At 38.5% G+C, this 13,875-nt stretch overlaps 1 protein-coding gene across 3 annotated transcripts in view; it reads right to left on the bottom strand.

The window, feature by feature from the left end:
* CREB1 (cAMP responsive element binding protein 1) overlaps window positions 1–13,875 on the bottom strand; it is a 56,039-nt gene that overhangs the window by 26,148 nt on the left and 16,016 nt on the right. The window contains exons 2-4 of one of the 3 annotated variants that reach the window (XM_080667590.1): window positions 9,163–9,284; window positions 1,073–1,219; window positions 270–311 (exon numbers count right to left, since the gene is read on the bottom strand). In XM_080667590.1, coding sequence (XP_080523716.1) covers window positions 270–311; window positions 1,073–1,219; window positions 9,163–9,276 — 303 coding nt within the window. In that variant the 5' untranslated portion in view covers window positions 9,277–9,284. The remainder of the gene's footprint in view (window positions 1–269; window positions 312–1,072; window positions 1,220–9,162; window positions 9,285–13,875) is intronic. The other 2 variants (XM_080667591.1, XM_080667592.1) reach the window with 2 other exon arrangements.

Here is a 13,875-nt window from a genome sequence, read left to right as displayed (position 1 = left end):
ATAAATCGGTTACCTCGGGAAATAATATGACATTCCTTCCTTTGAAAGCAATGCTGGGCTACAATTTAGAGGAAGGAAGACATATAGGGAAATTAAGCCACAAACTAAGAGCTGGATAAGTAACAAGTTTGGCCTAGACTTAGAAGATCTCTAAGATTTTTATTCAAACCTGAATCCCATGTTTACAGAGAAGGACAAAGACATAAAGAAAAATTTCTCACCTTCCTTTCTAAAAATAGTTCTGTCCAAATCTAGGACCTAGGACTCACCTGAGTTCCGGAGAAAAGTCTTTTTAAGTCCTTACAGGAAGACTGTGAAGCAAAAAATATGAAATGGGAGGCTGGGGTTATGGCCTACTTGAATGAATGTTCAAGTTTTTTTTTCTCTTTTCTTCAATAAGCTCACCGCAAAGATGTATACTGCTCTAAGTTTCCCCTACAATTGAGTAGTCACCTTCAGAGGTCTACGTGCCTCTATTTCCTTTGGATCCAACTCAAAGGAACAATCTCTCTAAAGAATGAGATAATGTGTAGTATAACCCCTGACTCTTAAGGTGCACTTTCTGAAATATCATTATTTCAAAGTTATATTCTGTAACTTAGAACCCTAAACATAGCTGTTATTACAAATGCTTTATGTAATCTCTAAATTAAAATAATATCTTAGGTAAGGTTATTAAGTTAATTTTTAGCAAGGGTTTATTTTTTTTAGTTGCATGTTTAGAAAATAGTTACAAAGATATTAATTTTATTTCTCAATTTTCCTTAATTGAGGTACATGAGCCTTACAGTCTCTCCCAAACATTTTCATTTTATCCCATGTACTTATTAAAGATTTCCCCCAATCAATTCTCTTTCTTCTATAGCTTAAGAAAGTCTTTTGCTTCTATGTCTATTCTTGGGTATATGCATTCCTATAAAGGTGACTATACAGATGCAGCATATTCCTTTATTGTAAAGTAAAATAAAATCTGAACTACATAATGCCCCTATTTTCATAACTAATGAAAGAAGAGAGATATGACTATAAACCACAGTTATAAAAATAGATGCAGAACTTTTTATATACATACCTGAACTGTCTGGACTTGTGGAGACTGAATAACTGATGGCTGGGCCGCCTGAATAACTCCATGGACTTGAACTGTCTGCCCATTGGGCAGCTGTACTAATGTTACAGTGGGAGCAGATGATGTTGCATGAGCTGCTGGCATAGATACCTATTGTGTTGAACATGGAAAAAAATTACCATCACAGATACCTTCTTGCGAGTACTCATGTTCAATATAAAGCAAAATTTAGCAGCAAAATGATGACCTTTTTACTAGGTAAGTATTTCACTGGTGTGAAAGAAACTAATGATTAAATTTAATATTCTTAAAAAATAAAAAGACTTCAAATACCTTCCCCATCCCCACTTTTCAACTCCTCCCAAATGACAAAAACCAAAATACTATTTTAATGTAATATCAAAATATATAATAGACTTCCTTTGAAAACTAAATACTACTTTATTTGTATTTAAAATGCTTTACATTTTCCCACCTGCTTTCATACCCAATTTCTCTTTTTTTTTTCCCGCTCTTCAAAAATATCAAGCCTGGGTAATCAGGATTATATCTATTTTAGAAAGAGATCAAGTGCTCAAAGAGATTAAGTAATTTACCAAAAGTCAAGCAATATGCTAGACTTAAACATAAAAGTCTTCTTAATATCATGTATTAAATAAATCACGTTCTCAAGTATAATTGCTTTCAAGCTTGCGTAAAACTTAGCTACTAGTCTATTAACAAATACACATTTTATAATACACAGCATTGTTTTACCTTAAACTAATTACAAGTATGCCTTTCATTAATGAGAAAGTATTAATAGGTATAATAATCTAAAAATTTCTACCTCCCCCCCAATATATCACTAATCTGGTAATAGTTGATATTTTAAGGATTTATTTTCCTCTTGTAGGAATAAAGGAGCAGAGTTTAGAAAATATAAGAGAAACCATTTTTTCCCTTGAGGCACATAAGAAGGCACTATTAATCAGTCAATATGTAGGTACAAAGGGCTCTTACGCCATGTCTATCAGATGGTACTTAACTATTCCTATGCTAGCACAAATTTGGGGGTAGGAATTTTATTTGCTCATTTGGTAAACAGTTACTGGGGACCTATATGCCAAGAACAATGTTAGAACTGAAACTACAAAAATGAGAAAGATATAGATTGGGGTATGTGTGTGAAGAAATGGGGAAAAGGACACAAATAAATGTAATTCAGTGAAATACTGAGGTTTGCAAAGACAAAAAAATCAACACATTGAGAGCTATCCCATCCACCTAACAGAGGAGGCTACCAGGGAAGAATATAAATTTGAAACAAAGAAAACAAGGTAGGCATGTTGCTATAAGCATAGAATTCCAGGCAGAGAGGCTAGCCCTGGCAAAAGCAGAGAAACAGCACGATCTGTACATGGCAGAGAGGGATGACAAGCAGTCAGGGTACTGGAGACGTGTTTCACTCTAAAATGTAGGAAGTGAGGAAATGAAATAACAGAGGCAGGCAGGAGCTGAATATGCTAGTCATGAAAACTTTTATATATGTCATATTAAAGAACTTGCACTTTATCCTGAGGAGATTGGGAAAGGCAATTGAAGGGTTTTGAACTCCTGAACATTATGGTGAGGTTTGCTAAATTTTAGATAGATCTCTTTTGTGTAGTGTGAAAAATATTTATGTCACAGGAAGAAAAAAGTGGAGGCTAGGACACCAATTGAGAAAGCCTAAATAGTAGTTAAAGTGAGATGATGAAGGCAGAAAGAAGGTACTAGATGTGGTAGGAAAGGGAATGAGAGAAGCAATTTAATAAAAATTCAGGAGGCAGACCAGTAAGGGCTTTATGAATGATTGGTTGAAGGAGATGAGAGAAATCAAAGAGATCCATATATTTCATGTTTGGGTAAGAAATCGTAGACTCTGCTATCAACTGAACCAGAGAACACAAGAAGGAGAAACTTTTGGGTGGTTGGGGTGGTGGTGGAAGATGGAAGAACTGATCTGATATTTGACTGTGAAGCCTGTGGAGATCTCTATTGAAGAGGTTAAAACCATAAACCTTCCATCTTTGGACAGTTAGAAGTCCTTGCTAATTAGTCATTTTCCTCTCTTGTTCAGTTTTACCTAGTTCTCAAAATGTGGCCCACGGACTACCCCTCCACTAGTTACATAGGGACGTGTTTATAAATACTCATGGACCCAAAGACACCTTTCCCTACACTGAACCACTATATTAAGTTATTCAGAATAATTCAATTCCATATAAAAGCTCTTATAATATTTGAATTCTGTCCTCTTCTGACTATCCTCTAGGGCGAATATAATATGCTAAGTAACTCAGTGAATAATTCCTTTTCTACATTGACCATTCTACATAATAGCTCATCTCATTATAAGTTTATAAAATACAGATACAGAAAAATAAAATATAAGACACTTATATTCCTACCACTCAGAGCTAATCACTTTTTATAATTTTGCTATAGATCTAGGTGATTTTAAAGGTACATATACACTCAATTTTTATAATACACTAGAGGGCCGGTGCACGAAATTCGTGCACAGGGGTGGGGGTGGGGGGGAGGTTTGTCCCTCAGCCCAGCCTGCACCCTCTCCAATCTGGGACCCCTCGAGGGATGTCCGACTACCCGTTTAGGCCCAATCGGGCCTAAACGGGCAGTCGGACATCCCTCTCACAATCTAGGACTGCTGGCTTCCAACTGCTTGCCTGTTTGCATTCCTGATTGCCCCTAACCGCTTCTGCCTGCCAGCCTGATCACCCCCTAACCACTCCCCTGACAGCCTGATTGATGCCTAACTGCTCCCCTGCCAGCCTGTTTGCCCTTAACTGCCTTCCCCTGCAGGCCTGATCACCCCTAACTGCCCTCCCCTGCAGGCCTGGTACCCCCCAACTGCTCTCCCCTGCAGGCCTGGGTCCCCCCAACTGCTCTCCCCTGCAGGCCTGGGTCCCCCCAACTGCCCTTCCCTGCAGGCCCGGTCGCCCCCAACTTCCCTCCTCTGCCGGCCTGGTCACCCCTAACTGCCCTCCCCAGCAGGCTTGATTGCCCCTAACTGCCCTCCCTTGCAGGCCTGGTTCCTCCTAACTGCCCTCCCCTGCTGGCCCGATCGCCCACAACTGCCCTCTCTCACAGGCCTGGTTCCTCCCAACTGCCCTCCCCTGCTGGCCATCTTGTGGTGGCCATCTTGTGTCCACATGGGGGCAGAATCTTTGACCACATGAGGGCAGCCATCTTGTGTGTTGGAGTGATGGTCATTTTGCATATTACCCTTTTATTAGATAGGATAGAGGCCTGGTGCATGGGTGGGGGCCAGCTGGTTTGCCCTGAAGGGTGTCCTGAATCAGGATGGGGGTTCCCTTGGGGTGTTTTCAGGCCGGCCATGCCCCCCAGCGACCCAAGCAGAGGCCCTGGGATCTGGGATTTATTTATCTTCTACAATTGAAACTTTGTAGCCTGGAGTGGAGCCAAGCCTTCTGCTCGCTCCTTGGCAGCAGCCATTTCTGTTGGAATTTATGTATCTTCTATAATTGAAACTTTGTAGCCTTAAGCAGAGGCCAGGGCTGCAGAAGCTTGGCTTCCTCCATCGCCGTGGGCAACCCTAGCCTCCTGCTCTCTCCAGCTCAGTGGCTGCCGCCATTTCTATTGGGCTTTATTTATCTTCTATAATTGAAACTTTATAGCATTGAGTGGAGGCCTAGGCCCACAAGGGCAGGCGGAAAGCTTGGCTTCCTCTATTGCCAGAAAAACCCAAGCCTCCCTCCTGCTCTCTGTGGCTGCAGCCATCTTGGTTGGGTTTATTTGCATATTCCCTCCTGATTGGCTGGTGGGCGTGGCTTGTGGGTGTAGCGGAGGTACAGTCAATTTGCATATTACTCTTTTATTAGATAGGATTATCATGGAATCTATTTTATCATATGAATCCACTATAAATATTTTTCCATTCCATTAACAGTCTCCTTTGTTTTAATGGCTGCATAATAGTTAAAGTATATAATTTATTCAATAAATTCCTTACTATTACATATTTAGGTTTTATATGTAATTGATTTCAGAGAGGAAGGGAGAGGGAAAGAAAGAAACATCAATTCTGAGAGAAAATCACTGATTGGTTGCCTCCTGCATGCCCTCACTGGGGATCAAGCCCACAACCCCAGGCATGTGCCCTTGACTGGAATCAAAACCAGGACCCTTCAGTCCGCAGGCTGATGCTCTATCCACTGAGCCAAACCAGCTAGGGCCATATTTAGGTTTTCAAATTTGCCTATTTCAAGAAGCTACAACAATTACCCTTTTATCCAACTCTTTAGTTAAGTTCATAAAAATTTACGTTCTCATAGTCAAAACCAACAATATATTCTTTTTCACTTAAAAAAAATTCTGCAAATTCCAAAATAAAATAAGACATCTCATTATCGTTTTAGATTTTCTTCCTTCATTAGTTAGAATGGAATCTTTTTTCCTGTTCATTGATCTTGGATTTGACTATTTTATTATATTTTTCTAGAATTAAAGACTGACAATAAATACTGGCCAGAGTGGCTCAGTTGGTTTGGAGTCGACCCGTGCACAGAAAGGTTGCTGGTTCGATTCCTGGTCAGGGCACACACCTAGGTTGTGGCTCAATCCTTGGTAGGGGGTGTACTGGAGGCAGCTGATCAATGTTTTGTTCTCACATCAATGTTTCTCTCTCTCCCTCTCCCTTCCACTCTCTCTCAAAATCAATTAAAAAATCTTAAAAAAAAAACAAAAACTAACAATGGAAACAAAAGCAGATATCGGAATGACGAGAGGAAATTATGTTGACAATGTATGATGTACGTGTTACAGACTTGGATGAACAACTGTAATTAGGGATAAAAAGAACAAAAATAATATACAAATGGGAATTAGCTTTCCTAAAACTCAAATATCATGCCACTCTTGTTTTCAAAAGTCTTAAGTGCTAGAGGACTGCTTGGTAAGAATGACATATTGAACACGTATGTAATAATTTTGCTCCTTCCTGAAATCTCCAATTAAATTTCATGAAACTGATTTTGTTTTTACAGGCATAATCATGCAAGCATGATAATGGAAAAGAGTAAGAAATTTGGAGGCTGGCCCTAGCTGGTTTGGCTCAGGGGTTGGAGCATCGGCCTGTGGATTGAAGGGTTGCAGGTACATACCTCGTTTGCAGGCTGGATCCCCAGCCCAGTCAGGCAGTGCGGGGTTGGGCAACCAATCGATGTGTCTCTTTCACATCAACGTTTCTCTCTCTCTGTCTCTCCCCTCCCTTCCACTCTCTCTGAAAATCAATGGAAAAAAATATCCTCAGGTGAGGACTAAAAAAAAAAGAAGTAATTTAGAGGCTGGAAAGCAGATGGATGAATGGTATTACACTTAGAAGCCCTCAGAAAGCCAACTCATAAGGTGGAGGCAGGGAAAGCATGATTTGCACCATAAAATCCTTAAGGGCTCGGGATCTAAGACACCCTGGAAGATGGAGTGAAAGGAGAGGCTGAAGATAAGGAAGGCTGTTTCAGAAGCAATTGAACCCCCTCCTCACCCCCTGAGGAGAGAACAAGGAAGGTATCCCATGCTGCCAGAGAAGTGGAGATGTCCTGGATAGAGAGTGCCTCTGGACTTGACTGCCTAACACCAGGCATTGCTGAAGGTGGAGTACTAAACCTCAGTCTTCTCTCACTTGGCTCCTAGGCCTGCAGCATACAAGCTGAGTATTAGCAAAGCTTTCTCTGGGGAACCTGACCAATGCCAAGGGGCAGAAAAAAGACCTAAAATATACTGCCAGTCACCCTAAGTGAAGCTCACAACTCATTATGATAAGCCCCAAACATATCCACAGAGCTTCCAATACAGCTATTTGGTTTCCTACTTTTAAATCTGAACAGATGACCACAAATCACATTCTAATATGAAAGATGAAGAGCAGAACAAGTGGAAGGGGAAAAAAGCTATAAAGGAAAATCTGTGTGCAGAGATGAAAACTTAAAATAAAACCTAATATTCTGATGTAAGAAAAAATATTGCCTTTGTGAAACATAAACAGGATGCTATTAAAACACAAAAGGACTATACAGAGAACAAAAGGAACTCTTAGAAACATGACAGAAGAAATAAAAAAATTCAACAGATGGGTTAGAATGTGAGTTTGAGGAAATCTCTCAGAAAACAGAACAAAAAGACAGAGATATAAAACAGGAAAGAAGAGATGAGAAAATTAGAGAAACAGTTCTATAGGTATAACATCTGTATCACAAGGATCCTAGAGAGAAAAGAGAGAAAAAGCCATCAACCAAATAATTTAAAAAATTGTGCAGAATTGAAAGCATGAGTTCCCACTACAAAAGGGCCCACTGAATACATAAGACAATGGATGAAAAATTGTCCAAATCAAGGTCCTAATAACCCAATAATGAAATAATGAAGCACTAGCAACAGAGACGAGATTTTTTTAAGATACCCGAGTTACAAAATAAGAAATGCATTTAGTCTTTCAAACAGCAACACTAGAAGTTGACTTGTTTTCAAAATTTGAAAGAAAAATGATTTCTTTACCAAGAATTCTTTACCCAAACTTGATCAAGAAACTACTGAAATCATGCTTTACTATCTTACTGGTAAGAACACGAACTTCTCAAGAAAGTCAGTAGGGGGAAGGAATTTCCAGAATGATATACTATAGCAGACTTAGAGGACATCAGGCTACAAAGAATAGTGTGATGTGAGAGAGACATGTTGAGCGCTGTTACCACCAAGATCCCCGGTGGCATTGTATCTTACTAGAGGGCCAAATGCTTGGATGAGCCCAGATTCTTATCTGTGTATGTTTTTCAACCATGTACTGATAAAGCCCTGGTTCTCCTGGTTTGTTCCTGCACCTGCCTCATCTGAGTACATTTACTTCATCCTCAAGTGTCTTCTATTCCTAAAGGCCGGAAGTGGGCCTGGGTGCTCTCAGAAGAAAACAGATAAACCCAATTATTTCCTGCTGGAGGTCCAGTTTTTGGCCCATACTTTAACTCAGTGTGGTGACCATCTATGGTTAGCCCTCTATTTCCCCAAGACACTATTCTTGCTCAGTGACTCCTCTGGGAAAGCTTTAAAATTCTTTGGGAAGCTGAGGTATGATATCCCAGAGCCTCTGCCAGGATTATTTTCTCCTGGGAGACTTCACATGAAACAGGCAATATCATACTCTTACCTAGCATATTTATTTTTGCTATTTGGTGTTTATATTAGCAATCTTTCTCATATATGTTCAAACAGTTGTTAATAAAATAAACTAAAGAAAAATATCTAAGAACGAAAAATAAGGATGAGAGAATACAACCTTAGAGACAGACTTTCAGACAAAGACAAAATGAAAGAATCATGGCCCTGACTGGTTTGGCTCAGTGGATAGAGCGTCGGCCTGCGGACTGAAGGGTCCCAGGTTCGATTCCGGTCAAGGGCATGTACCTTGGTTGCGGGCACATCCCCAGTGTGTGTGGGGGGTGGTGGTGCAGGAGGCAGCTGATCGATGTTTCTCTCTCATCGATGTTTCTAACTCTCTATCCCTCTCCCTTCCTCTCTGTAAAAAACCAATAAAATATATTAAAAAAAAAAAGAATCATGAATTATATTTAAAATATACAGGAAACAAAAACTATCTTCCTTGAAATTTACTTGTGTGCTAATTTATTTACTTATCCTATATTTTTAGTTTAAGCACATATAAACTTAGCCTTTCAGATTATCTGCGTTCCTATGTCCCAAAATAAATTTGCGTGGTATGAAAAAAAGCAGTTATAAGGTTTTCTTCCCTTGTTTAAGACAGACAATTAATCTGCCCACTAGTTAAAATGTAATTTTCTGAATCATGTTGTTACAAATAGGGTATTAGTATTTAACAAATCACTTTTTTCTGATATGCAACTGAATTAATACTATCATTTCTAAAATTAGTATAATAGTAAAATAGGAATTGTGATATTCTAAGAATGTCTGTGCTCATTTTATGCATATCTCTGTAATAAAAACGAAATTCTCTTGTCTGAAACATATTCCTCTCAGACGAGAAGCAACTTGGAATCTCTCCATGTATTTAATACCTGGGCTAATGTGGCAATCTGTGGCTGGGCTTGAACGGTCATTTGCTGGTTTTCAGCTTCTGTTACAGCTGCATCTCCACTCTGCTGGTTCTCTGCTCCAGATTCCATGGTCATTTAGCCACCTACAATAATATGGAAGAGTGTTACAAGCACTACAGTGCTTTGTGCTTTTGTGACTTTAAAGGCAAATTTCAAGTTAATAGGTATTATGTGGTGGTTAGGTTAGCAAATACACTAAAAAATCTAGTTAAAATATAATGTAGCTTAATTATTATAAAACTTGTCCAAATTTGCTGAGCTGTAAATGTTTCAGTCCCTTCAAAAAAGAAAAACACTTTTTTCCTTGCCATTTCTTCCCAATGAGAGATTACTCTAACTAGACTATTCCTCTCTTCCATGAATTTCCCCTACTGACAAGGGGAGGGAGAGAGCAACGTTGTAATTTTTTAAACTGTACCAATCAGGTATGAAGAGAGTAGAGAGAAGTGAGCTGATGATAGGGTCTATGAGATACTGGCTTCATGGTACCTCCTGTAAGAGTATTCCCTCATATTATAAGGGGGGAAAAACACAGAAAAATTATAAGCTACTTCCATGTGAAATTACTGGATGTAGGGCAAAATCAGCCCAAGTTTCAAGAGCCCAAGTTGAGGGGTATCAAGATAGAAAGGTGGAATAATTAGCCACGCAGCCAAATTGGAGGTTCCAAACACGTGAAAATGTTAAGTGTTCTGATTCCTCTCATTATGTATAGCATGAAACACCATGCACACACACACTCACACACACAAAATAAAAAACTTTTGAAATTTTAAATTGTGGATAACTTAATTAGGCTAATGTTTTTGTGGGTTTTTTTTTTTTACTTTTGAGCCCTGCTTTGCTAAGGGCTTAGTATATTTGTTGGGTTATCAGAACTGGATGGCAGCAGCAGCTACCTAGAGATGAGAGAAATTTCTGATAATTGGGGAAGCCATCATGTGTAAAGGATTCACAATGAAAGGGATTACTTCTTACCTCTGGACTACTGTTATCATTCAGTGCCTAGCATGTTACTTGTCAAAATGAATTTATTAATAGTAAAAAATACCTACAATGATTGTATAAATAACATAAAACCCAAAATGCTTTTCCAGACTTCATTACATTTATTTTGTAACTCTGAAATTGATAAATCAAAATTGTCACTGTTCCTTATGTGGTTTACTACATGCCATCAGAATGTATCACATACTAATACATTTTGCCATCATTTACAGGGTTCTATAAAAAAATGTTTTACAAGTGACAGTTAAAAATTAAAAGTGAAAATATCTCTGGAAAGAAATAAAAGTAATTTAGAAATTCAGAATCCATAATACAGATAAAAAAATGTCAACTGACTTAACTACATAATTATTTAAAACATTTATATGGCAAAAGCCATCAAGACAAGTGCACAGGGAGAAAATATCTGCCACATATAATTAACACAGTAACATCTAGCATACAGAGAAAGTACTAATCAATAAAAAAATCTTACTGTATTGACTAGTTCACAAAAATGTATGTTCAAGGATATTCACTGTAGACATTTTTTATAACAGCAAAGAACTGGAAACAAGTATTATCATTAGGAGGACCTTTAAAAAAATTATAGCAGTAAAGACAAATAAAATCTATAATGTATTGACATAAAACTTTCCAAAACAGAGTGAAACAGTGAGCCATGGAACATACTATAAAACAGACCCCTGATTTATGTTTAAAACAAGGAAAAATATTGTTGTAAAGGTATATGCACAGAAAAAGATATGGGAAGTTATCCTATATAATAAAGAGTTAATATGCTAAGTAGTCCGAACAGCAGAACAACCGTCAGGAAGACGAAGCCGGGGCTGCGAAGGCTGGCCGAGGCAGGTGGGGCTTCGAATTTTGTGCATCGGGCCTCTAGTATACTATAAGTGGTAGCTCTAAACAGAGGAAGATTTGGTACACATGTATAGGATGCTGACTTTTATCTCTTTTTATATTATTTTTCTCTTCCCAATATCAAAGATTCAGGAATACTTGTACAATGTAAAAAAAAAAAAAGTAATAGCAGAAATCATGGATAACATTTTGAAACTATGAACCAAAAACTGTATTTCAATAATTTTGAGATACCTGTTGACAAATTTTTTAAAAATCCCAGATACTTTTTACATGAAATTACTATTTTTGTTTAAATTTTGCCTGTTTACCCTATATCTCCAAAGAGTAAAAATAATTCTTTTTTAAAGTTATCAAATAATTTTATCATTTGTGATAGTTATTGAGTTGTATACTTAATGATCTGTGCTCTTTTAAACTAAAGAATTTAAAGAAAGACATCAAAAGTAATCGAAAGCAACAGTAACAACAATTTACGTGCTTTAAATGTTGTACATAATTTTGGTCTGGGAGAAAATGGAAGTGAAAGTAATAACAATATTACAACAATTTAATAAAAAATAGGTAAATGAGTTTATTTGAAATTAATACTAAGTCAAGCCAAATAAAAGCAGAAATCCCCAAACTTTTCTCCATCTTCTCCTGTCATTTTAATGAAAATGAAGATAAATAAAATTTATCATCACAATTCTTCCTTTGTAGACAGAGTGTAAGTAACCATTTTTACTTATTTTAATACATTTTTATTCATTTCAGAGAGAGGAAGGGAGAGGGAGAGATAGAAACATCAATGATGACAGAGAATTATTGATCAACTGCCTCCTGTATGCCCCACACTGGGGATAGAGCCCACAACCTAAGCATGTGCCCTGACTGGGAATCAAACCATGACCTCCTGGCTCATAGGTCCATGCTCAAGCACTGAGCAACGCCAGCCTGGCAGCAACCATTTTTAAAAGACTTTATTTCAAGCCCCTCCTCCTTTTTTTGTTGCCTATGCTATCATTCATTATACTTTCACTCAACCATTTGATTAAAAGCAATCCTATATAATAAAAGGCTAATATGCAAATTGTCCCCTTGAGAACTTGACTGACCAGAAGTTCGACCGCTTGTTATGACATGCGCTTACCACAAGGGGTAGTGCAGGAGTGAAGGAAGGCCCTGGCCGGCAGCCGGGTTTGACCCCCCAGTAGGGGCGTGCAGGAGGCAGCAGATCAATGATTCTCACCATTGATGTTTCTATCCCTCTCTCTGCTCTCCCTTTCTTTTTCAGAAATCAATAAAAAAATGATACAAGATCAGAATACCTGGAGAGTGTCTTTTACTCATTACATAGCTCTAGTCTTAACTGCTGTTACAGTTATTAAATAGTTTAATAGTCCCTTCTGTTAATTTTCAGAGAAGATAAAGCAGTTTTTCCTTTCCATCTTAGAAGCCTTCAAGAAATTTATGAATAGGGCTGTATCACTTTACACAGTAAAGATAGCAGATATTTAAAAGTTTAAAATGTAGTTTAGTTAAACATCCCAATAAATGTCAAACGAGCACTTCCATGACATTTAAAATAAGAGAATGTGCTCTGCAATATAGTACTGCTAACTGTGGGGGGAAAGGATAACGTTTCTGGTAAGAAAAATGGTAGGAGCAAAGTTTTATTTTTAAAATACTTTTTATTGTTGGTAGTATTACAGGTATCTCCCATTTCCCCCGCTTTTACCCTCCTCCTCCCAGCTCCTCACCACTCCTCCCCCAGGTCTTCACTTCCCTATTGCCCGTGTCCATGGGCTATGCATATAAGTATATGTTCTTTGGTTATCTCTTCGCGTCCCCCCAACACCACATCAAGGTATGTCAGTCTGTTCCACGCCTCCATGCTTTGGGTCTTATTTTGTTGGTCAGTTCATTTGTTCATTAGATTCTACAAATAAGTGAGATCATGTGGTATTTGTCTTTCTCCGATTAGCTTATTTCACTTAGCATAATACTTTCCAGTCCATTCGTGCTGTCCCAAAGTGTGGGTGAGATCCCTCTTTTTTACAGCTGCATAATATTCCATAGTGTACTAGTACATTCCTCCTGAACTCTTACCAATCCAAAAGTCCAAGGATTTAAGGAAATCATATAAGCATTAGTTCAGAATCTCCAGGGTAACCATAGCAAAAGGCACATTTGGGCACATGACTTTAAAACTTAAACAACTATTTTGTCATACTCAAATGTAGTACCAAAAATATTTTGCAGAAGTATACCTAGGAACATCTATGAGCAACACATAATACTCTCTACAGTTATTTGGTACTTATTATTTAGTTTTCAGGATATCATAACTGTTGGAAAGCCTTGCTAACACATTCTTAACACCTTCAACATGTCTTTATTAATTTTCTAAAGTGTTAAGATTAATTTAGTAAAGAAAGTGGTAAAACTTGAGGTGCTAAACAACAGACTTCAGCTTTCCACTAATCAATAACTATGTTGCACTGCCTTTGCCTTTACTTTTTTCCTTGTACAATTTTTCTTTTGGTTGCTAACCTTAAATACTTGTCATTTACCTTTATCACTAGAGGCCCGGTGCTTGGATTCATGCACTGGGGGGAGGGGGTCCCCTCAGCCTAGCCTGCACCTTCTCACAGTCCAGGATCCCTCAGGGGATGTCCACCTGCCTGCAGCGGAGGCAGGAGAGGCTCCCGCCACCGCCGCTGCGCTCGCCAGCCGTGAGCCCGGTTTCTGGCTGAATGGCGCTCCCCCTGTGGGAGTGCACTGACCACCAGGGGGCAGCTCCTGCATTGAGCGTCTGCC

This window comes from Plecotus auritus (genome assembly GCF_963455305.1).
Source record: "Plecotus auritus genome assembly, chromosome: 5".
In the NCBI taxonomy this organism is placed as follows: domain Eukaryota; kingdom Metazoa; phylum Chordata; class Mammalia; order Chiroptera; family Vespertilionidae; genus Plecotus; species Plecotus auritus.
This window is presented reverse-complemented; position numbering and strand designations above follow the sequence as displayed.